We start from the raw sequence: 22,864 nt of genomic DNA on the forward strand, positions 1-22,864 counted from the left end.
GCCCCGGAGGCCGCGATGGCTGCGGGAGGAGAAGTGCCCGAGCCCCGCGCGCTCCGCCGGGTGGAGGCCGGGGGGGGGGGGGGGGTGGGGACGCCGGGGTCACCCGCCCCCGGGGAGCCCCCGGCTCGCCCCGGTCCGCGCCCTCCGCTCGCGGCGTCGATCCCCGAGGGCCGGGCCTTCCTCCCGGAGCTCCGGGGCCGATCCGCGGCGGCGGTGGCGGCGGCCCCAGGCCGGGGTGCGCGGCCCGCGGCCCGGGGCTCCGCAGCGGGCGCCCCGGCTGGGGGAAGGGGGGGCGGGGGCCTCTCGGGCCGGCCGCGCGGGCGCGCCCCCGGCCGGGGACAAAGGGTGGCGGCGGCCCGGGCGCCCGGGCCCGGGGCGGGGATCCGGGCCGCGGCCTCCATGGCAACGCGGCCGGGCCCGGCGGGGGCGCGCAGGGTGACCGGCGCCCCGCCCCGCCCCGCCGCCCGCCGGGACTGACCCTCGGCAGCTCCTGTAGTCACGTGGCGCTGGGAACCGGCGGGAGGGGGGCGCGGGGGAGGCCGGGCCGGGCCTGGCGGTGGTGAACTCGAACCCGCGCCGTCGCCGCGGCCGGCGGGAGCGGCGCCTGCAGGCCGGCCCGGGGCTCCATGGACGGGCGCCGCGCCTGGGCTCCGCCCGCGGCACAGGTACGGCGGGGGCGGCTCCACCTGCGGGGCGGCGCGGGGCGCGCGCACCTGCGCTCGGGCGGCGCGGGACCCGACCTGGCCCGCGGAGGGGGCGGGCGGGCGGGCGCGGAGCGAGGACCCGGGGCCGGGCCGAAGGCGGGGTGAGGGCCCTCGGCCACCCTCGCCGGCCGCCCCACGCCCCGCCGGGGGCTCCGGCCCAGGCCTGGCCGGCCCGGCGCGCCCGGCGCAGCCCGTGGGAAGCGGGCCCGGCACCCTCCCGGGAGGCGCGGGGGAGGCCGCGGGGAGCCCCCGGAGTCGCCGCCCGCCTTCCCCGCCGCGGAATGGGCGGTTCGGTGACCCTCCCGGGGCCGGCCGTGGCCCTCCGAGGCAGCAGCGCGCCCCCTGCGCCCCGGGCCACCCTCCCCAATCCAGTGGCCATTAAGGTCATTCCGCCCGCAGGGCGCGCGGCTCTGGCGGGGAGCTGGAGAGACCGGGCTAGCCTGGGCTCCACGATGGCCCGGGCTGAGGAGCCCAGGGCCTCACACCTGTTCTCTCTCCCCTCCCCACAGGTAAGGCTGGCCTCTCCGCAGTCAGAGGTCTCAGCTCTGCCATGGGGGTAGGGGTGTCCTTACTGCTGCAGTTTTCTCTGACATCAGGGGCCTCTCGGAGCAGGCGCTGCAGCGGCCGAAGTACCCCCAGGAGGAGCCTGAAGAAGCCTCCCCCCCAGCTCTGCGGCCTCCGGGGTAGTCTACCCTTTGTTGTGTTCCCAAGCTGCCCCTAGCCTCGGTCCGGGTAGGAGAGGGGCTTTCCGGGGAAGGGTGGCTTCGGGCAGGCTGTGTCCTCAAGGAGCGCCCAACAGGCCCAAGAAATCCCCGAGGGCTCCCACACCCAGCCCACGAGCTGTGTTGGAGGGTCCCGGGAATTCTGGGCTCCCTGGAGTTGAGGGGAAGGAGCTAAAACTTGGGGCTGCCCCTGGCCAGGTTGGGGCAGGACCAGAGATTATAATCTTTTCACCCCTCCCCTTCTCTTGCCCCCACAATCCACTCCCTCCACCCCCCACCCCAGCCCCGAGGGAGGCCGAGCCCAGGATCGAGGCCCCAGAGCGGCAGGCTGTGGTGTTCCTTGGATATGGAGCGTTTTCTTTGCTAAGGTTCCCTGCTCATGCAGGGGCGGTGAGGGCAGGTGAGGAAGGTAGGCAGTCTGGACAGGCAGTGGTCTGGCATTATTAGGCTGTGCTGGGAGAGGCACCCCCTCCCCCCACCCCCAGCTCCATCCTGGAGAAAGGCTCTTCTCACCTGCTGTGCTGCGGCGGGAATGTCTTCAGCCAGGTCTTTGGGACAACCAGGTGTTTTAAAGGAAAGAACCTGGGCCTACACGTAGGACCGGCCTTCTTGGTTGTGCTGTCGGTTTACCGGGGGGCACTTGGGGCAAGTCTCATCTTTTGATTCCTGGACTTGCTTCCGTCAGGCAGGTGTTGGAAAACACACAACCCTCCAGTGTCAGGGGAAAAAAAAAATAGACGCACTGAGACAAAGGAGAGCTCATCAAGGCAATTTACTTCCGCGCAGAAAGGTGTGTAACCACTCTCCCCAGAGTTAGGCAGACACGCCGGGCAGGGTGGCCTGCGCCATTTTTATTTGCATTCAAGCTGTCCCTCCTCCTTGTCCAGAGTCAGGCTCCCATTCTATTTACAGTTGGTTACCAGGGTGATGGGGTAACACAGGAAGTTAGAAAACACTGTCAGAGAAAGGGCCCTGGCTTTGGGGGGGAGGGGGAGCTATCATTTAACCTTCTTGGAGGCCAAGGCTCACATTTTTCTCATTGTGGCCGGCTGGGAACAGCCCCCCGCCCCCCACCCCCACCCCCACCGTGAGAGTTGGAAAAGGCCGGTAAAGTGAGTGGAAAGTTCCCACTGGGGGACGGGGTCCTGTTCTTTAGCTCCATTGGTTAAGGACTCATACCCTTGTCATGGCTGGCTGGTTACAATGGAAGTCAAGAAGCAAATAATTCCAGGAAGCATCGGTACCAGGAAATATCAGCACAGAAGGGTGACTTGTTAGGGAGATGGAGACATTTTAGTTTGACAGAAAAGATGGGCTTTCCTCACCCAGGGCGCTCAGTGTGTCTATCCGCTCGGCTCACAAGCCGCCATGGGGGCAGTGGGAAGAGGACGCGAGGAGGAGGCAACAGGGAAGCTTTGGAACTGGCACTGCAGGACGCGTGACTGCGTTTTGCGGCTGAATCCTCTGGCTAGGGCTGGGGTGTCTGCGATGGGGAGGGGGCAGAATTCTAGGGGTGCCAATCTCTCTCAATAAAGACAGGAGAGACACGACTGGAAGTGTTAGGTAGAACCCCAAGAGAGAGTCTAGGTGGGTGTCAAGGCCTCTGGGCGCTCCCGGGGGAGGGGTGGGGTGGGAGGGGAGAAGGGGGAGGGGTGGGGCGGGAGGGGAGAAGGGGGGAGGGGCGAGGCCTGGGTTCCGGCTGTGACTCTGCTTTTCTGCCCCCAGCCCAGGACGAGCCCATGCCGGAGCGGCGCTGCCGGGGCCCCATGTCCACGGGCCCGACCCAGCCCCGGCTCCCCCCGCCAGGGTCCGCCCAGGAGCCCCCCCCGGCCCCCCGGGAGCGGGAGCCGGAGCCCGGCCGGCTGAGGCCCCGGGGCGGCTCGGCGGCCCCGCGCGGGCCCCACCGCTGCGCCCCGTGTCGCCGGCGCTTCCCGGGCTGGGCGGCCCTGTGGCTCCACGCGCGCCGCTGCCGGGCCCGCCTGCCGCGGCCCTGCCCGGAGTGCGGCCGGCGCTTCCGCCACGCGCCCTTCCTGGCGCTGCACCGCCAGCTCCACGCGGCGGCCGCCGCCCCGGACCGGGGCTTCGCCTGCCACCGGTGCGGCCGGCGCTTCCGCGGCTGGGCGGCGCTGGCCCTGCACCTGCGCGCGCACCCGGACGCCCGGAGGCCCATCGCCTGCCCCGCGTGTGAGAGACGCTTCCGGCGGCCCCGGCAGCTCCGCGCCCACCTGCGCCGGCGCCACCCCCCGGCCCCCGAGGCCCGGCCCTTCATCTGCGGCAACTGCGGCCGCAGCTTCGCGCAGTGGGACCAGCTGGTGGCCCACAAGCGGGTGCACGTGGCCGAGGCCCTGGAGGAGGCGGCGGCCCGGGCCCTGGGGCCCCGGCCGCGGGGCCGCCCGGCGGTGACCGCCCCGGGGCCCGGCGGGGACGCGGTGGACCGGCCGTTCCAGTGCGCCTGCTGCGGGAAGCGCTTCCGCCACAAGCCCAACCTGATCGCCCACCGCCGCGTGCACACCGGGGAGCGGCCGCACCAGTGCCCGGAGTGCGGCAAGTGCTTCACCAACAAGCCCTACCTGACCTCGCACCGGCGCATCCACACCGGGGAGAAGCCCTACCCGTGCACCGAGTGCGGCCGCCGCTTCCGCCACAAGCCCAACCTGCTGTCGCACAGCAAGATCCACCGGCGATCCTCCGAGGGCTCCGCGGCGCCGGGCCCCCGGAGCCCCCGGCCGCCGCCGCCGCCGCCGCCGGCGATGGCCGCCGCCCCGGGGCCCCGCGCCGAGCCGGCCCCCGCGAAGCCGGCGGTGGCGGCGGGCGGGCCCGTGCCCGCGGGCCCCGGCGCCGCGCCCCCGGCGCTGTTCGGCTGCGCCGAGTGCGGGCGCAGCTTCCGGTTGGAGCGCTTCCTGCGCGCGCACCAGCGGCAGCACTCGGCCGCGCGGCCCTTCGCCTGCGCCGAGTGCGGCAAGCTCTTCGGCAAGAAGACGCACCTGGCGGCGCACGCGCGCGTGCACTCGGGCGAGCGGCCCTTCGCCTGCGAGCAGTGCGGCCGCCGCTTCTCGCAGGGCAGCCACCTGGCGGCGCACCGGCGGGACCACGCGCCCGAGCGCCCCTTCGTGTGCCCGGACTGCGGCAAGGCCTTCCGCCACAAGCCCTACCTGGCGGCGCACCGGCGCATCCACACCGGCGAGCGGCCCTACGCCTGCCCCGACTGCGGCAAGGCCTTCAGCCAGAAGTCCAACCTGGTGTCGCACCGCCGCATCCACACCGGCGAGCGGCCCTACGCCTGCCCGGACTGCGACCGCAGCTTCAGCCAGAAGTCCAACCTCATCACCCACCGCAAGAGCCACATCCGCGACGGCGCCTTCTGCTGCGCCATCTGCGGCCAGACCTTCGACGACGAGGAGCGGCTCCTGGCCCACCAGAAGAAGCACGACGCCTGAGCCGGGCCGGGCCGGGCCGGGCCGCGCCGGGGCGCGCAGGGGGCCCCCGCGCCCCGCGCCCCGCGCCCCGGAGAAGTAGCAATAGCAGCTCTACGGACGGACGGACCCTTAGAGCCGGAAGGGAGCCTCTGCGTCCCCTGGTGTTAACGCCTTAATGTCCCCGTCTTTACTCAGAGTTCCTTCAGGTCACTTTGGGAAGTAGGTGTGGTGTAGAGTCCTTAGGAGGTGAACAGTTCAGGGGTGTGTGTGGGGGGACCTGCTGACCGCACCCGGCGGTGGGGGGAGGACAGGGAGGGCGGGGAAGGGCGGGCAGGCAGAGCCCTTACCGGTCCCCTCCCTCGCTGCCTCCTTCCTGCGCCCAGCCCGCGAGCTCTCCCACCTCCCCCCGAAGCCCCAGGCCATCCTCCCCGCGGTCCGGTCCGGCTTTATCCAAGGCCTAACCCGGTGCCCAGCGCTTCCCTGGCTGCTTCATCCAAAGCCCCAGCCGCCCCCCCCCCCCTCGGGGCGCCCTCGGGCAGGACCAGCGCTCTGGGGGCCTCAGGGTTAGAGGGCAGGCCTGGGCGAGCTTTCATTCCGTGGCCATCAGATTTGATGCCAGCTTCCAACAGAGCCCCCGGGATGCCGGCGGGCCACCTCTGGAGGGAGCCCCCCGGTTCTATCGTAGGATGAGTCTAATTGTTAGAAGTTCTCCCGTAGAATGGTCAGATTCTGCTTTCCTGTGATTTCTACCCACTCACTGGGCCTTGCTTTGCCTCTGGATCAAAACTGAACAACCACTCACCTTCCTTTTCAAACTAGAGAATAAAGATTTGGTTTTAGAAATGGTGGCTTGGGCCTGTTCCTTTGCTCAGGGCCCCGGGGTTGGAGGGAGGGGTGGCCGGGTTTCTCCCGACTGCCTCCAGTCCCTCCCCGGGATGGGTCCAAGACACCCCGGAAGCGGGGCTCATTCTCTGGGTGGTGGGTGAAAGCTCCAGAGACCTGTGTTGTGCGGAACACTCTCATCTTGGAACCAGAGGCTTCATTTCCTGTCATCGTACCTCGAAGGGCAGATCAGGGCCACCCGTGTCTTCTTTACACCCCTTGAGAGCCCTTTGGAGGGCTGTGGGTCCTAGAGACGGCTAACAGCCACAAAAGGAGACCCCGGGGAGAGGAAGCTGTTCTGAGCAACAAAGATGCCACTCGCCCCTCACGCCACACACACGGTCCAGCCTTCTTGGGGTCGGGCTAGGCTCACCAGATGTCACGTGCCCACAAGGGATTCTTTCCCTGCTATAATTTTGTCCTTCATGGCCTCCCTGGCCAGCTTGGAAAGCCCTCAATTCACAGTCTCCCCTCCGCTCAGGGCTTCATACACAAATTGGAGTGCCTGTTTTGGTCAGGCATCAGTGGGCTGACGTTTTTGCTCTCATATTTTGCCTATCTTAATCACCTCTGTTGATCCTGACACCCAGCACTGAGCACCGCATAAAAATAACCACAAGTTGTTTATGGGTGGCACCTCCCAGAGGTCTGCATTACCTCACCTGATTTCTGTTTAGTAAGTGTTCTTACTCTTACTTTGAACAGGAAAACATTTACTTACAAGTAACAGATAATCACCAGAGGCTGATCCCAGCCCCACCTGTCTGACTCCTTGACTCTTCATTCTTGCCCCCTACTGTATTCATTCATTCATTCTTTGGGGGAGGGGGTTAGGTTTAGTGTACTGCTGCTTTGGGCTCAGATAGGTATTAAATACCTACTGTGTGCTTGACATGATGGAAACTGGGGAAGGGATGTGTTATTATTAAAATAAGACCCAGACTCTCTACCCCTGTGGCTGGCTGTATTAACCATGTACGGTGTCGGAAAACAGACACACAAGAGACAAAAGAGCTTTCATCAAGGCACATCGACTCCCGTGCAGAAAGAAGGGTGTACGGCCATTGTTCCCAGAGTCCAGCAGGCAGGGGGCAGCCCGCTGGGTTTCAGTCCTACCCCGGCGCTGAAGTGGTGCCGTCCCTCCTCCAGCGGGAGCCTGGGTCGGCCTCACATTCTGCTTGTGATCACCTGTCAGGCCGGCGGGGTGATTTAAGGGCGCTCGGAAGAACAGTGCGTCTGTTCTCTTGACTCTATTGATAAGGACCCACACCCTGGGCCTGGCTGGCGGACGGTCACGGTGGGAAGTCAGGGAGCACACCATCTCAGGAGATGTAAGTACCAGGAAATTGCAAAAGCACAAATGGTGACTGGTTACAAGATGGAGACACTTTTTCTTTTTTAAATAGAAAAGACTACTGCTTTCTCTCACGCTATGACCTCAATCTGGGGAAGATGAATATAGGTGTAAAAAACCAACAAAACCGAGGAAGGGTGGGTCAGCTCAGCTCTGTGTGGGATGGAAACCCCCCTCCCCCTCCCCCCCCAAGGTTATGGGATGACTTAACACCTGTGTGTGGGTGGAGGCAAATTGTCTGTTAGAGCCTGGGGCAGAGGACATGGTCTCCAGAAAGCTCACATCTGTTCTCTTTGAGGGAGCGCTTGTCTCCACTGGAAGGAAACTTGATGGGCAAAGAGCAGGTGGATTTCTGAGAGGAAGGATGGGGAGGAGACCCCTGAGGCGTCTGGGGTGGGGGGGTAGGTGGCTGGGGGGGGTGTGTCCTGTGAGGTGGGGTGTCCTGGCCTTCAGAAAGCTACTCAGGAGATGGACATCTGAGGACTGCAGTCCAGCAGAGGTGTGACTCAAGTCTACAAAGCTAGCTTTAAGTGAAAGAAAAAAAGAAGCCAAGGGAGAGTGAGGCCCTGAGCTCAAGCCTCAATACAGGCACAAACAACCAAACACATTTTTTTTTTTTTTTAATAAGGGAAAAGACCTGGGTCTAGGCACTGGTGTCCTCAGTGCTGTGCTGCCCGCTGTTTGTGAATAGAGATGGCGAGGAGAGGCCTAGAACCCGGGATGTTCTCACGTCCTCGCCCAGGGTGGTTTACCCTGAGAGCCGTTAAAGGGGAGGCCACGGAGCTCTGCCACCCGGGGGGCTGCACTTCTTTCTGGGCCTGAGCGCTGTCCCTAAGCTCCCTTAGCACTGGGCCACGCGAGCTACGGCGCCCCTTAGCAGCTGTTTCTGTGATTAACTGAAGGTGAGCATCTCCTGCACTTTTCTGCCGGACCGGGCTTCAAACCAAGAGCCTCAGAGCTCGGCCTCCTGGGTAGCTAGGATCATAGGTGTGAACCACCAGCAACCAGCTTCCCTTCTTTTTTTTGAAGAATTGTTTTTCTTTAAGGGGCTGGGGATATGGCCTAGTGGTAGAGCGCTCGCCTCGTATACATGAGGCCCTGGGTTCGATTCCCCAGCACCACATATACAGAAAATGGCCAGAAGTGGCGCTGTGGCTCAAGTGGTAGAGTGCTAGCCTTGAGCAAAAAGAAGCCAGGGACAACGCTCAGGCCCTGAGTCCAAGAACCAAGACAGACTGGCCAAAAAAATAAAATAAACAAGCATTCTTTAAAAAAAAAAATAAATAAAAATTCCCCCCTACAGTTACCAAGTGTTAAATTATCTTTGAAAACAAATGCGCACACACATACATATATGGTTGTGTGTGGTGTGTGTGTGTGAAAGTCCTTTATTCCCCTCCCTCTCCAGCCAAGTCCCTTCTCTTTACTGGGTAGACGAATTTATGGGGTTATCTTAGGTCACAGTTTGAAGTTTCTCTTCTGTGAATTTTCAACATGCACGTGCCACCTCCCTGCTTCTGTTTAATAAGAGCGGGATTCCAGCTGTGCTCCACCTACCCCTGAAATCCCCTGTCGTGGGTGTCAGTCTAGAGGAAGTCTTTCAGGCTATAAAGGAGGAAACAGAGCCGGGTAGTGGAAGAATGGATACTGCAAGCTGTGGTAGAGCATTCTCCAGGTAGCAGAGAAAAAAAACCCACCTTGGAGCCAGACTAGTAGCTCTTGCCTGTGATCCTAGTTACTCGGGTGGCTGAGATCTGAGGATCGTGGCTCCAAGCCAGCCCTGGCAAGAAAATCCGTGAGGCTCTTAACGCCAATTAATTACTAAAGAGCCAGAAGTGGAGCTGTGGCTCAAGTGGTAGAGTGCTCACCTTGACTAAAGGAGCTCAGGGACCTGAGTTCAAGCCCAGAACTAGCATAAAAAGTGAAGAACCACACAAAGGAGACCCTAAAGAATTGAAAGCCAGTGGTGTGTAGCATTTTGGGGGAGTGGTTGCTGGTACTGGCTTTTTTTGCTTAAGCCTGGCATTCAGATTTTGGTGGCTAATTGAAGAGAATAGTTTCATAGATTTGCTTGGGACGGGTTTGAACCCACATCCTCAAGTCTCAGCCTCCTGAATAGGGATTATAGACATCAGCCCCCAGACTCTGGCTCAGTGTAGGGCTTCATATAGCACTTTGTAAGTCTATTACTTTTCAATAACAACAACAACAACAACAACAAAACAGCTCTGTTTGAAGTTAGTGGCTAAATGGAGACTTGGTCCCCGTTTCCACTGTGTTTCTGAGACTAAGCAGCAGTGAGGTCGCGCTTCTCACGGAGGAAGGAAGGGAGGAGATTAGAGATCCAACTTAAGGTTACATCCACCTTTGCGTCCCAAAGGCAGCTCCCCTTTTCTCTTCGTTTTCTTTTTGTGCTAGTCCCAAAGTCTGAATTCAGGGCCTGGGTGCGGTCCCTGAGCCTTTCCCATTCAAAGCTATCGCTTGAGCCACAGGTCCGTTTTGGGCTCTTTGGTGGTTAATTGGAGATAAAGCGTCTCACAGATTTTCCTGCCAGGCTGGCTTTGAACCTGGCGACCCTCAGATCTCATAAGTAGCTAGCAGGGCAGGCGTGAGCCCCTCACTGGACCTGACTCCCAGCGAGGCAGCGTGAGGAATTTCCTTCGGTCAGGCGTGTTGGGGAGAAATCCCTGTTTCCCGGAGGTCCCTGGACCTGCGGGGCAGTGAGCACCGAGGAGACCCGGCAGCTCAGTCTCCTCCTCGGCTGGCACCCACGGGGCTGGGAGCCTTGGTTCTCGAGGGAAGCAGGAGAAACTCGGGCTTCTTCCTCCTCGGTGTGAATCGGTGCAGCTGCTGTTCCGAAGCCTCTGAGTCCGGACTGTAAAATCCAGTGCTCTAGGTCAGGTGGAGGGAGGAGGAGGAGGGGGTGCGGGTGGGGGGGCACTCGTCATCCAGTGCTCTCAGTCAGGTGGAGGAGGAGGGGGTGCGGGGGGGGGCACTCGTCATCCAGTGCTCTCAGTCAGGTGGAGGAGGAGGGGGTGCGGGTGCGGGGGGGGCACTCGTCATCCAGTGCTCTCAGTCAGGTGGAGGGAGGAGGAGGAGGGGGTGTGGGGGGGCACTCGTCATCCAGTGCTCTCAGTCAGGTGGAGGGAGGAGGAGGAGGGGGTGGGGGTGGGGGGCACTCGTCATCCAGTGCTCTCAGTCAGGTGGAGGGAGGAGGAGGAGGGGGTGCGGGTGGGGGGCCGTCCGGGCGGGAACCCCGAACCGGCCGGTGGCTGGCACGCAGGGGCGCTTTGCAAACACTTGCATGATCGACCATGGCGCCTGCACTCGCGCGTCCGGCTCGGAAAGGCCTAGGGGGGCCCCGGAGGGGAGGGAGGCCCCCACCCCGCGCGGCCCCCGGCCGCCGCCGCCCGCACCCCGGCCTCGGTGCAGCCGGCCGCGGCCCGCGTTCGCCGCGCGGGGACGCCAGCGCGCGGGGGCGGGGCCACCCCCCACGATTGGCTCCAGAGAACAAAGGAGCCGCCCCGCGGGCTTCTGCGATTGGACCCAGCGGGTCATCTGACTCTCGCAGCCAATCAGATGCCCGGGCGACTCCGCGGACAGCCAGGCCCGCCAGCCAATCAGGGCGGCGCACCCCGCCCCGCCTGCCCTGGGACTGGCCGGGGCGGGGAGCCCGGTGCCCGAGGCGCCCCGGGGGCGGCCGTTCCGTTAACCTTAGCCACAAAGTCAAAGGTATTTATTCCTCCCCCGCGCCTCCCTCCTGGGGCCCGCGCGTTCGGGGAGGGGAGGGGAGGGGCCGGGCCGGGCCTCCGCCGTCCCGCGCCGCTCCACCGCTCGGGGCTGGAGCGGAGGGGCGCGCGGCTGCCCCGAGCCCGCGCCCCCCAACTTTCTCCGCCCCGCACACAGCGCCGCAGGAGCGACCTGGGCCGGCGGGCCGGGGCCGCGCGCGAGGAGGGCGGGCGGGCGGCCGGGGGTCACCGGGAGGGGGCGGGGTCGGGTGTGCGCGTCGGGGGGCGGGGTGGGGGGGACCCCACCGAGGCCGGCTGCAGAGGGGTGCAAAGCAGGTGATCAATAAAGGTGTGAGCTCACGATCTGGGAGCAGGAAGTGAGGCTGACCGGGATGACCGCGAGAGGGAAGCATCCCGGAGTGCCACCTGTGTGTGTTTGGGAATCGGGGGGCGGGGGGGGGGGGTAAGGTGGGGGTCCCTGAGAAGCCCGTCCAGGAAAACGGTCTCGATCGGGGTGGATGGGGCCGGGCGGGGCCTCTTCCTCTGTCAAGGGGGTGGTGGGGAAATCCCCATGAGCAAGATGGAATCCAGACTGGGGTCCCCGAGGCTGAGCGTGGCCACCATCGCTCAGGTGGGAGGCCGGGGGACAACCCGGGTTCCTCATTCATGTACCACCATGACGAGATCACATGGTTTTCGGTACCGAGGCTCCGTGGTTCCATGTTCCTGATGTGTTACGGACGGACACTTCTTTATTTACATTCCCTTTACAACCATTCTTTAGTTGTGGCTCGCCATACCAGAGTCTTGTCCCCGGGAAGGAACTTGTTAGCAGTCTTGGGTATCCAAAAAGGCCTTCTAGGCAAAGGGATCCCTGATGTGGGCTGAGAAAGGACCAGTTGGACCAGGCCCTTTCAAGGTTTTGAATTTTTTTTTGGGGGGGGGGGCAGTCCTGGGGCTTGGACTCAGGGCCTGAGCACTGTCCCTGGCTTCTTTTTGCTCAAGGCTAGCACTCTGCCACTTGAGCCACAGCGCCACTTCTGGCCATTTTCTGTATATGTGGTGCTGGGGAATCGAACCCAGGGCCTCATGTATACGAGGCAGGCACTCTTGCCCCTAGGCCATATCCCCAGCCAAGGTTTTTGAAATTTTATACTGGGTGATGTATATCGAGATATATCGGGTGGAGGTGGGGTGGCCAGATTTTGTGTGGTCTTACCAAGAAATGTTTTTAGCCAAATCAGTGGAGGGAGTATGTAAATAAGAGAATAATACGTCCAAGTTTCAACTTAAGAAAAACTGGGTCTTTGGTGACAGATAGATTGGAGAGGAAGATAAGCCAGAAAATTGTTATAGAGTCGTCTGGGTGAGAAATAGACCTGAACCCAGACAGGGCCTCTCAGAGATCTTGGCATTAAAGTACTGCAGGCGGGGCTCTGTCGCTGTGAGCTGCTCGCCCTCTGTGGCAGGAAGCAGCATGGAGGTCTGGAGATGCAGAGTGGGTGATGTAAGGTCACGGGGAAGCCCTCTGGAAGGATCCAGGCAAACCTGGTGGCAGGGGATGGGAAAGACTCAGCTGGTTGGGTTGGGCTCCCCCCAGGTGGGAAGTGACCAGTTCCGCAGGTCACTCAGGCTGTGGCTGAAGCACAGCCACCCAAGTAGCTCCTGGGCCCTAAGGACTTGGGGGAGTGGGGAGGTTGTTAGCTCCTGCCAGTCGAGCACCAGTGCCACCCCAAGCTTGGGGGCTGAAAGGGGCTGCGGTGCGGCCGGTGGGCGTTCTCGTGGGATGAATCTCTGCACGTCTGCAGCCTTGAATCTTCCGTGAATTTGGCTGGTTTGGATACGATTGAATTTGGGTGTGTTTGTGTGTGCATTTGGTGTTTATGTGGGCTTCCCATATGCTTTCGGTCATCTATTTAAAGTGAACACATCACTGCTACTAACTGGAAACCCGTTCCCAGGCATAGAAAGTTGGCTCCTCCTGGGGTTAGTGACAGAGGACGGGGCAAGAGCGGTGACCCCTTCCGAGTCCTCCGGGCTTCCACTCCATCAATTCGGCAGGTACTGAGCACTTCCGGTGCCTCAGGTCTGGATCGAGAAGCCCAGTGTTAAATGACTCGGGGAGAATAAAAGCCAAACTTCGGACACTCAGGTCCTGGTAGTTTGGGGTTGTCTTGGCCATTAGTGCCTCCTCAGTAACTCACGTACCTGCGTGTGGGCAGTGGGGGGGGGGGGTGGTGTCAGGACTGGGGTTAGGGCCCCGGTGGTGGACTAGGCTATCTTCAGTATGGAGGGGGTGGGGGGGGGCTTTGCTTAGCCCCTGTGCCCCACTGGGGATGAGCCTGCAGGGCGTTGGAGTTCTTGCTTCCTGAGTTTCTTTAGGACCAGCCAGGGCAGTGAGAGAGAGAAGCTTGGAGAGGGATCTGGTGGTGTGGAGGATTGGAGGGACCCCGTCCACGGGTGGGGACCGTCCTGGGCCTCGCTCTCCGGGGAGGGCGGGGGGGTCTGTAAGACAGTATTTCCATTATCAGGAGTAGGAGCAAAGAAAAGTAGCTGGAAGACAAACTCGACAGACCAACAGTTTTCTTTCTTATTCAGAGGGTGAAAACCTGCGAAGGGCACCAAGTCTTCAGCTGTTCGGAAGAGGGCGTCTCCCCCACAACTAGGGCTCCCCTTTATCAGGCAGAAAAGCCAAGTCGGGCGGGCCGAGGTCAGCGGTGGCGTGCTTCCCTGGGGGGGCTCCGCCAGATTGGGGGGGGAGGTGGTGGGGGTGGGGGTGGGGGGACGCTCCTTGTGGGAAGATGGGGGTGGGGTGGGAGGGCAGTCCTACCTTGCCTCGCAGGAGAGGGGCTTTAGCAGCACCTGTGTTTGCGGATGCATCAACCCCCAACATGGCCTTGGCACAGGCTCTCTCTTCAAAGGCACAGGGGCGTGTTTGGGGAGGGAAGATGATTCGGCCAGGCTGGCAGCGAGGGCAGTTGTGGCATTTCTCCAGGACGTGGCTGTCAAAGGGGAGATGAGTGTTTCGAACTGCAGTGGTTTGACCTCAGGGCCTGCACATTCCACCCTCCCCTCCTTCCGTCATCCTCCCCTCCGTCCGCTTCCACTTCTCTCCCTGCGCGGAGCCCCGGCTGCGCTCTGCTCACCCTGGCGTGGATGGGGCGACAGCAGCACTGCTCTGGGCAGGTCACCCGGAGTCCAAGTTTGTGCTTAATTGGAGATAAGAGTCTCACAGACTTTCCTGCCCCGGCTGGCTTTCAACCATGGCCCTTACTTAGATCTCAGCCTCCAGGGTAGCTACTGTGAGCCACCTGTAACTGCTCTGGTTCTCTTTAGCTGGGATGTTAAGTCCTGGCAGCGATTGTGAATGCTGGGGCCCACCTCCTGGGGCTCAGAGGAAAATAAAGGAGCCCCACAGGGCAGCTTCCTCTTCCGGACACCCCCCCCCCTCCTCTCAGCACCGTGGGAGAGCCTGCCAGACCCCCGGTGGGGAAATCATTGAAAGTCCAAGCTACCTCACACCTGCAGCTCTGAGAAGGTGGGGGTGCTGAGACAGAGAACTGGGGGTTTTGGATAAGCATTTGAAGAATGTGGCGACATCATGAGAACCCACTGAGATTGCCTGCCTGGGGGGCTCTCGGTACCAGTTACCCGGAACCCTCCCTGGCCCCGGCTGGTCCTCAAGTCCCTTGCAGTTCATCCCACACGCCCCAGGCCCGCAGGTGACCATGTGTTCCGTGTCTTTCTCCCAAGGAGAGTTAACTCCTATTTTCGCGAGGCTTGTGCATCCCTGAGTCAGGCTCCTCCCCTCCGGGATGCGCAGCCCTTCCTCTGTTTACATCTGGCATGGACGCCCCCTGGCCTCGGGCTGTAAAGCTGGCTAGGGGCTTGTTGAGCTTTTGAAACAATGAACGTGTCTCAAAAGCACAAAGCCTGAACTTACAAAAAGGAGGCGTGCTTTCCTACTGTGCACAGGGACAGTGATTTTTCCTGAGGTTGGTATGTACTCCCATGCCTGCCCCCCACTTGCAGTCTAGTAGGGGTAGGGGTCCCCAGAATTGAAATGGATCAACCCCCGAAAAGCAACCAGACCACACTTTGTCTCAAACTAAGGTTCGTTTATTGAGCGAACAAGCCGGGGTTAACTCGGTTGTGGGTGAGTAGCCCTGAACCTCAGTAGCAGGGGGTTTAGAAAGGCAGGCAGACTAATTCACAGAAGCGGAATTTAGCAGTTGGTGTTTAAAGCAAGCGAGCCAGCCAGCCCGTTTACAGGCCGCAGTCAGCTCTATCTTAACAGTGGACAGGTATGGCCACGGCCTGCTTGGCTCCCTTTGTTCAGTCACTGCGGGAGGCGGATTCTGAGGAGGCAATTCGGTGGTAAGTCGGGTGAACCCTTCCGGCCGGCCTGGTGTTTGCAGGAGTCATAATTACAAAATTCTCCAAAAGCCAGGTGTGACTAGGATAGGCGAAAACGGTGCAGGTTTAGGAACTGCTCTATTTTAAACACCAGGCACCCCAGTCCTAGGGCAACTTAGGAATCCATGCTCACGCTCCACTTCAGAATGAATTCAGGAAGAAAGCTGAGGTGCCCCAAGGCTGCTCTGGCCCAACTCCCCGAAGAACCCCTTCCCCGAGCGTGGATCCAGGCGTAGGGGAGCCGGGCGGGGGGTGGGGGGGGACCGGATGCCACCTGAAGAGGCAGCCACAGCCCCGCGGCACGCCCCCCGGTGCCCGAGTCACACGCTCCCGCCCAGCTCTGCCACAGGCTGCACAGGGCTGCTCCGGAATGTTCCAGAGAGGCGCGTCAGCTAGGGATGAAGGCTGGATGGACAAACTAGGGCTGGGGAGCTGGCCTGTCCCTCGCAGCCGCTGGCGCTGAGATGCCATGCAGAGATTTAGCTGGCTATGGATGCGGGTTTGGAAAGAGGGACCACTGGTACCTCCCTGTATGGGGGAGGGGTGTGGGGGGGGGGGTCTGGGCAGGCCCAGATAGCCCCGAGCCCTGGCCCCTCCCAGTGCCTCTCAGGCTTCTGTTTCCCTCCTCCTCCCGAGGGGAGTTGCTCCAGAGACCCCATTGCCACCTGCCCTCCCGGGGGAATCTCCCAAGACTGAGACAAAAGTCAGGCCGTAACTGGGTGACAGAGAAATGTTAGCAACACGCTCCAAAGGGAGCTTTTTGGGTGGAAAGGGAGCACCGTGGTGGGTGGAAAGGGAGCACCGTGGTGGGTGGAAAGGGAGCACCGTGGTGGGTGGAAAGGGAGCACCGTGGTGGGTGGAAAGCACCCATCCCGGGCTGGGCTGGGTCCTGCCACAGCCACTCCTACCTTCCACCGGTTGCTCTCACTTCGCAACTGGGCGCTGCAGTTTGGCACGGACATTAAGGTAATTACCATAAAGCCTAGAGTATATGCACCCAAGGACCTTTCTTTTACCCGGAGAAGCCCCAAGTACGATCCTAACAGGCCACCAGGAGGCTCTGGTTGATGGGGTCGTGGGTCCGCCCACAGGGCTGCCCAGCACCGCTTGTGATTTTAGGGAAGAGGTGAGAAACTGGCCTCAGTGACGCGGCTGAGGCTCAGGTGGGCGGGGCCGGGGCTCGAGTGGGTGGGGCCGGGGCTCAAGTGGGTGGAGCCGAGGCTCAAGTGGGCAGGGCCGGGCTCAAGTGGGTGGGGCCGAGGCCCAAGTGGGTGGGGCCGGAGCGCAAGTGGGTGGGGCCGGGGCTCCAGTGGGCGGGGCCAGGGCTCAAGTGGGTGGGGCCGGCCTCAGCAAAACTGTATTCTTTTTCCAAGACCCCGTGGGCAGCCTGCGTGGCTCAGCTTACAGAATGATCCCTTCTAGGTAGCCACATTTGCCAGGTAATGGAGAGGTCGCTTCTCTTAAGTTTTATATGTACTTCATGTGTTTCTCAATTGTGGCAGAATGTATCTGACAGAATTTATCACGTTCACCTTTTTAAGCGTTCCGTTGGAAGGTACCTTGCGCATCGACCCTGCTGTGCTGTGATCACGTTCATCACCCCAGGAACTTGGCACCCAAGCCATCTTAATTTAACAGGCGTATTTGATCTGAGCCACTTCAAATGCTCTCTTTCTGTCTCTTTTGGTAGTCCTGGCATTTGAACTCGGGGCTTGTGCTTGCTAAGCATTTGCTCTATTGCTGAGCCACACAAAACAGTCCTCTTTTGAGCGGTTACATTTGAGAGCAGGATCTTGCTTCCTGCCTGGGTGGGCGCCTGGTTGCTAGGAAACAGCTCTGTGTGTGTGTGGTGAGCCTTGAACTCAAGGCCTGGATGCTCCCCCTTAGCCTTTTTTGTTCAAGACTGGCACTCTACCACTTGCACCACTTCTCTGCTTTCAACCTTTTGGTAGTTAAGGATGAGAACCTCATGGATTTACTTTACTTTCCTGTCTTGGCTGACTTCAAACCACGATCTTCAGAGTAACTAGGATTACAGACGGGTGGTTTATATCATTTTTTTTTTCTTTTCTCCTTTCCTTCTCTTAACATGTTTTGGAAATATTTTCACAGTGGTATATACATATACATATATTTCCAATCTTTTTAATTGCTATGTTCTTTTCCATATTGTGCCTTAAAAACATCAACAACAACAAAAGCTATTGTTGCCAGGTGCCAGTGGTTCACACCTGTAATCCTAGCTACTCAGGAGGCTGATTTGGGGGTTATGATTCAAAGCCAGCCCAGGTAGGAAAGTCTGTGAGACTCCTATTTCAAAGTTACTACCCAAAAGCTGGAAATGGAGCTGTGGTGCAGTGTGGCAGATCACTAGCCTTGAGCACCAAAGCTCAGGGACAGCACCCAAGCCCCGAGTTCAAGCCCCCAGACTGGCAACAAACAAACAAGTATTTTTAGGAAAGTTTTGTTTATGGATATTAAAGGATTTTTCTCATTATTTGCTAATTACAGTTAGCATTTGAGTGAGTATTCGGGCATGCATGTACTCCTTAGGTTTAACGTCTAGACTGAAATTGCTGGGTGGAAAGGATAGAGGTCCTACATGTTTATCATTTCAATTAGCATGGAACCTCGGGAAAGGCCCCTGGGTGTACTCAAATCCACATGTCTGGGGCTGGGGATATAGCCTAGTGGCAAGAGTGCCTGCCTCGGATACACGAGGCCCTAGGTTCGATTGCCCAGCACCACATATACAGAAAACGGCCAGAAGCGGCGCTGTGGCTCAAGTGGCAGAGTGCTAGCCTTGAGCGGGAAGAAGCCAGGGACAGTGCTCAGGCCCTGAGTCCAAGGCCCAGGACTGGCCAAAAAAAAAAAAAAAAAAAAATCCACATGTCTATGTATACGGCGAGGCAGGAATATTACCCGCCTTTTCCATCTTTGTTGGTGCAATGGGTGGAAAGATGCTGCACTCTTGTGTCTTGCTGGTGACTAGGGAGGTGAAAACTGCCTAAGGCTGCCGAATCCGTTTGTTGATTATGGGTCAGCAAATAATTTTTCCTAAGCTCGCGCTGTCCAATATGCGGTTGCTGGCCACATGTGATCTTGTAAGTTTAAGTGTCGAGTTCACTTGACTTCAATTGGAAAAATCAAAGTCCTGGGGCCTTGAACTCATGGCCTCACCTTCTTACTTAGCTCTACCACTTGGAGTCACGGCTCCATTTCTGGTTTTCTGGTGGCTAATTGAAGATACGAGCCCCATGGTCTTTCCTGCCTGGGCTGGCTTCGAACTTCGATGCTCAGGTCTCAGCCTCCTGAGTAGCTAGGAGAACGGCTTGAGCCACCGGTGCCTGGCTTGTTATGTCTTTTACAATACAGATGTTTACATTTTGGTCTTCATGCTTTGCATCCTATTTAAGACGGCTTTTGGGGGGTGTGGCAGTACTGGGGCTTGAACTTAGGGCTTCCCATTTCCTAGGTAGGTGCTGTACCCCTGAGTTGGACCTCATAAGCATTCTCATTTTGCTCCTGACTTAATGGTCCACTGTTCTTTCACTGTTGGTTGTACTGCTTATTATAATTTCTAGTATGTACCTTCTGCCAACCTCAGAAAGTTTGCTTAGACTCCTGGTTTGCTAATTCCTTCCTTGATCCCTGCCTTCCTTCTTCTTTCCCTCCCCCCCAAAATGTTTGATTTTTATCATATGGCTTTTTCACACCTGTTGAGAATGGTATGTGGCTTTCCATTGATTGAATGATTGATTGGCAATGGAGGGAGCTTGTGCATGCTAGGCAAGTGCTCTACCATTGGGCAATGTCCCCAGCCAGTTTTTCACTTTTAATAAAGTCATATCAAGTTTTTTTTTTCTTCTTGCCAGTCCTGGGCTTGAACTCAGGGTCTGAGCACTGTCCCTGGCTTCTTTTTGCTCAAGGCTAGCACTCTGCCTCTTGAGCTACAGCGCCATTTCTGGCTTTTTCTGTTTATATGGTGCTGAGGAATCGAACCCAGGGCTTCATGCATGCTAGGCAAGCACTCTACCACTAAGCCACATTCCCAGCCCCATATCATGAATTTTATAAAGCCATTTCTGCTTTACTAAGGAAAATCCCAGCAAGGTCCTAGTAAGCTATTATCTTTAATAATGCTGTACTTGATTTGTTAATATTTGAGTCTACTCATAGAACAATAGGCCTGTAATTTCTTGCCTGCCCTGTTATTTTGTTTTGATACTAGAGCTACATTGGATTTAACAGACTTTTTTTTTTTTTTTTTTTGCCAGTCCTGGGCCTTGAACTTAGGGCCTGAGCACTGTCCCTGGCTTCTTTTTGCTCAAGGCTAGCACTCTGCCACTTGAGCCACAGCGCCACTTCTGGCCATTTTCTATGTATGTGGTGCTGGGGAATCAAACCCAGGGCTTCATGTATACGAGGCAAGCACTCTTGCCACTAGGCCATATTCCCAGCCCCTTAACAGACTTCTTATCTCCCTCTTTCCCTCTCCTCTTGTCACTGTAATAATTTCATTGTTTTTTGGCAAACACAGTTTTTAAGCACCTGCTACAGTATGTTTAGTGGTTCTTTTTTTTTCCTTTGGATTATTCCTTTTTGTTTTTGTATTTGATTTTTGTACCCATTGTCTTGTATGTAAGTCCCTCTGATTTGGGGATGGGTAGAGGAAGCACAGAAATAGTGGGACAAAGGGTGAACCAATTCAGCAGTGAAACCCACTAGGCATGTTGGAAATTAACTGTATAATTTGAAAGGGAGGGGAATGGGAGGAGGAAAGCTGGGGGTGGGGGGGGGGACAAGGGAGTGGGTGATACTGTTCAAAAGGAAACGTACTTATTACCTGACTTATATAACTAGGACCCCTCTAAACATCACCTTTACAATAGAATTTTTTTTTATAAAAAGAAAAGAAAATTGGCCAATTTGGCTGGGCCCACACTCAGGAGGCTGAGGCCTGAGGGTCATGGCTTGAAATCAGCCCTTACGGTAAAGTCCTCAAGACTCTTATCTCCAACTAGCAACCAAGAAGTCGAAAGTGGAGCTGTGGCTTAAGTGGCCGAGTCCCAGCCCTGAGCTGAAGAACTCAGGGACAGCACCCAGGCCCAGAGTTCAAGTTCCAGTACAGCCCCATCCCCAGCAACAAACAAAAGAAAAAAGAAACTTGGCCAAGCTTTTTTCCTCGGGTCAGGCTTGGTTTCACCGGGTGGTTTCTCTGAAAAGCACATGCTAGGCCTTGGGAGAGAAGTCGGGCGCCCCAGCAGGAGGAACCCCGTTTCCTTGGCATCAGAAACACCCCCGCATCTTCCTTTCCCGGAGTCGTGGCCCTTCCCACCCCACATCTCATCCGGCTCCCCATGGTCTCCCCAGATTTTCTTCTTCCCCTTCCTATCAATAATGCCTCCGCCTTGGCTCTTCGCAGCTCTTCGGGGCCCCGCGCGCTCTGCCGCCCGTGGCAGCCGGTGAGCCCTGGGGCCCTGGCCCCTGGCCGGTGGTGGCGGACGAGCCGGCGATGATCAAGCGGGAGAAGCCGGAGCGGCCGCTGCAGACGCCGGCCCCGCAGGCCGCGCTGGCGGAGAAGGACAAGGAGAACATCTTCCAGCAGCCATGCCGCGGCGTGGGGCGGCCGCGCGCCCTGCGGGCCCGGGAGGCCTGGGCCGCCCCTGAGCCGCGGCGGCGGCGGCGGCGGGCGGGCGGCGCCCCGGGCCCCCTGAGCCCCGCGCCGGCCGCCGGCGACGGCCCCTTCGCGTGCCTGGACTGCGGGAAGAGGTTCAGCTGGTGGTCGTCGCTGAAGATCCACCGGCGCACGCACACCGGGGAGAAGCCCTACCCGTGCGCCAAGTGCGGCAAGCGCTTCAGCCAGAAGCCCAACCTGGCGCGCCACCAGCGGCACCACACCGGCGAGCGGCCCTTCCCGTGCGCCCAGTGCGCGCGGCGCTTCAGCCAGAAGCAGCACCTGCTCAAGCACCAGAAGACGCACGCCCGGCCCGCCGTCCACCCGTGCCCCGAGTGCCCGCGCTGCTTCCGCCACCAGCTGGGCCTCCGCGTCCACCAGCGCGCGCACGCGCGGGGCCGCCCGGGCGCCCGGGCCCCGCGCCCCGGGCCCGCGCGGGGACCCCCGGACTGGGCCTGGCTGGGGCTGGGCCGGGACTGGTGGGCGGCGGGGGCGGCGCGGGGGGGCCGCTCCGGGGCGGGCGGGCCGCGCCAGTTCATCTGCACCGAGTGCGGCAAGGGCTTCTCGTGGTGGTCGTCGCTGAGCATCCACCGGCGCAGCCACACCGGCGAGCGGCCCTACGCCTGCCCCGAGTGCGGCCGCCGCTTCAGCCAGAAGCCCAACCTCACGCGCCACCTGCGCAACCACACCGGCGAGCGGCCGCACCCGTGCGCGCTCTGCGGCCGCGGCTTCCGCCAGAAGCAGCACCTGCTCAAGCACCAGCGCACGCACCTGCCGGGCGCCCGCGCGCGCGCCCCGCCGCCCGGCCCCGCGCCCCGCCGCCCCCGCCCGGCCCCGCCCCGGGGCCCGGACCCCGCGGCGGAGGCCGCGCCGCCCCCCGGCGAGCCGCGCCAGTTCATCTGCACCGAGTGCGGCAAGGGCTTCTCCTGGTGGTCGGCGCTCACCATCCACCGGCGCAGCCACACCGGCGAGCGGCCCTACGCCTGCCCCGACTGCGGCCGCCGCTTCAGCCAGAAGCCCAACCTCACCCGGCACCGGCGCAACCACACCGGCGAGCGGCCCTACCCGTGCGCGCTCTGCGGCCGCGGCTTCCGCCAGAAGCAGCACCTGCTCAAGCACCAGCGCGTCCATGGCGGGCCCGCCGCGCCCCGGCCCGGCCCCGACGGGGAGGACGAGGGGGAGGACGAGGACGAGGAGGAGGAGGCGCTGTAGTGCGCGCGCGCGCCCTGCCCGGCTGGCTGACCGTGTGTGTACGTGTGCAGGGCACGCGCATGTGTGCGCAGAGCTGTGTGGGGAACGAGAATGGCCCGAAAGGTTGGCTCTCAGCGTTCCCTGAGCCAGACGCCGGCCATCAAAAGGCTCAACATTCCAGAAGCCTCCGGAGAGGCATCCGGGGTGGGTAGGGGGAGAAGGTCGGATCAGCGCTAGACGTGTGCGGGTGCGCGGCCCCCGTCGGTACACCTCACGGGGTCCGTCCTGACCTTCAGGCGCAGAGGGAGGGGCTCCCCGCGTGGGTCAGCCGGGACCGGCCAGCTGCAGCACCCAGGCTGCAGGGCGGCCGGGGTGTCCCCGTGGGAGGATGCTGGGGGACGGGTCCCATGGCAAGAGCAGAGGCTGCCTCCGGGCGGGGACACCGCACCCCAGCACCACGGACAGCACCCGCACCCAGCGGCCGTCCAGCCACCACTCCTGGAAGGTCTGGACGGCGCGATGGTCCGTGTGCAATCCTGAGGGCACCGCTGCCCGGGGGGCTGGGGGGGGGGGGCCCGGGCCTAGAGCTGGCCTGGGTGTCATGGTACGGGGTGCAGACTGGTGGTCCCAATTGGAGTGTGTCTGCTCCGGGAGCTGGCTGGGCAGGAGAGCGGTTGGCTGTGGCCGACCTGGACCCTTACCCACCCTGGAACCGTGAAAGAGAAAAATGAAGGACTGAATATTCCGTGTGGTATCCATGTCATTTCTGAGCCC

At 60.4% G+C, this 22,864-nt stretch overlaps 2 protein-coding genes across 2 annotated transcripts; both read left to right on the plus strand.

The window, feature by feature from the left end:
* The first annotated feature begins 509 nt into the window (after window positions 1–509).
* Window positions 510–5,685, plus strand: Repin1 (replication initiator 1). The gene is made up of 3 exons (XM_048340440.1): window positions 510–665; window positions 1,214–1,387; window positions 3,152–5,685. The coding sequence occupies exons 2-3, from the start codon at window positions 1,255–1,257 to the stop codon at window positions 4,861–4,863; spliced, it is 1,845 nt and encodes a 614-aa protein (XP_048196397.1). The 5' UTR covers window positions 510–665; window positions 1,214–1,254; the 3' UTR covers window positions 4,864–5,685.
* A 5,692-nt stretch (window positions 5,686–11,377) lies between these two features.
* On the plus strand, window positions 11,378–22,111 carry Znf775 (zinc finger protein 775). The gene is made up of 2 exons (XM_048337747.1): window positions 11,378–11,437; window positions 20,648–22,111. Exons 1-2 carry the CDS (start codon window positions 11,378–11,380, stop codon window positions 22,109–22,111), a joined length of 1,524 nt encoding a protein of 507 aa, XP_048193704.1.
* Window positions 22,112–22,864: the final 753 nt, after the last annotated feature.

Source organism: Perognathus longimembris, chromosome 2, assembly GCF_023159225.1.
Source record: "Perognathus longimembris pacificus isolate PPM17 chromosome 2, ASM2315922v1, whole genome shotgun sequence".
NCBI lineage: Eukaryota > Metazoa > Chordata > Mammalia > Rodentia > Heteromyidae > Perognathus > Perognathus longimembris.

Bases quoted from the DNA above. Each gene is read 5' to 3' on its own strand.
- Repin1 (XM_048340440.1), top strand. From the start codon at position 1,255: ATGGGGGTAGGGGTGTCCTTACTGCTGCAGTTTTCTCTGACATCAGGG. The intron at 1,388-3,151 runs GTAGTCTACCCT...TTCTGCCCCCAG, and splicing joins CCAGCTCTGCGGCCTCCGGG to CCCAGGACGAGCCCATGCCG.
- Znf775 (XM_048337747.1), top strand. From the start codon at position 11,378: ATGAGCAAGATGGAATCCAGACTGGGGTCCCCGAGGCTGAGCGTGGCC. The intron at 11,438-20,647 runs GTGGGAGGCCGG...GGCTCTTCGCAG, and splicing joins GCGTGGCCACCATCGCTCAG to CTCTTCGGGGCCCCGCGCGC.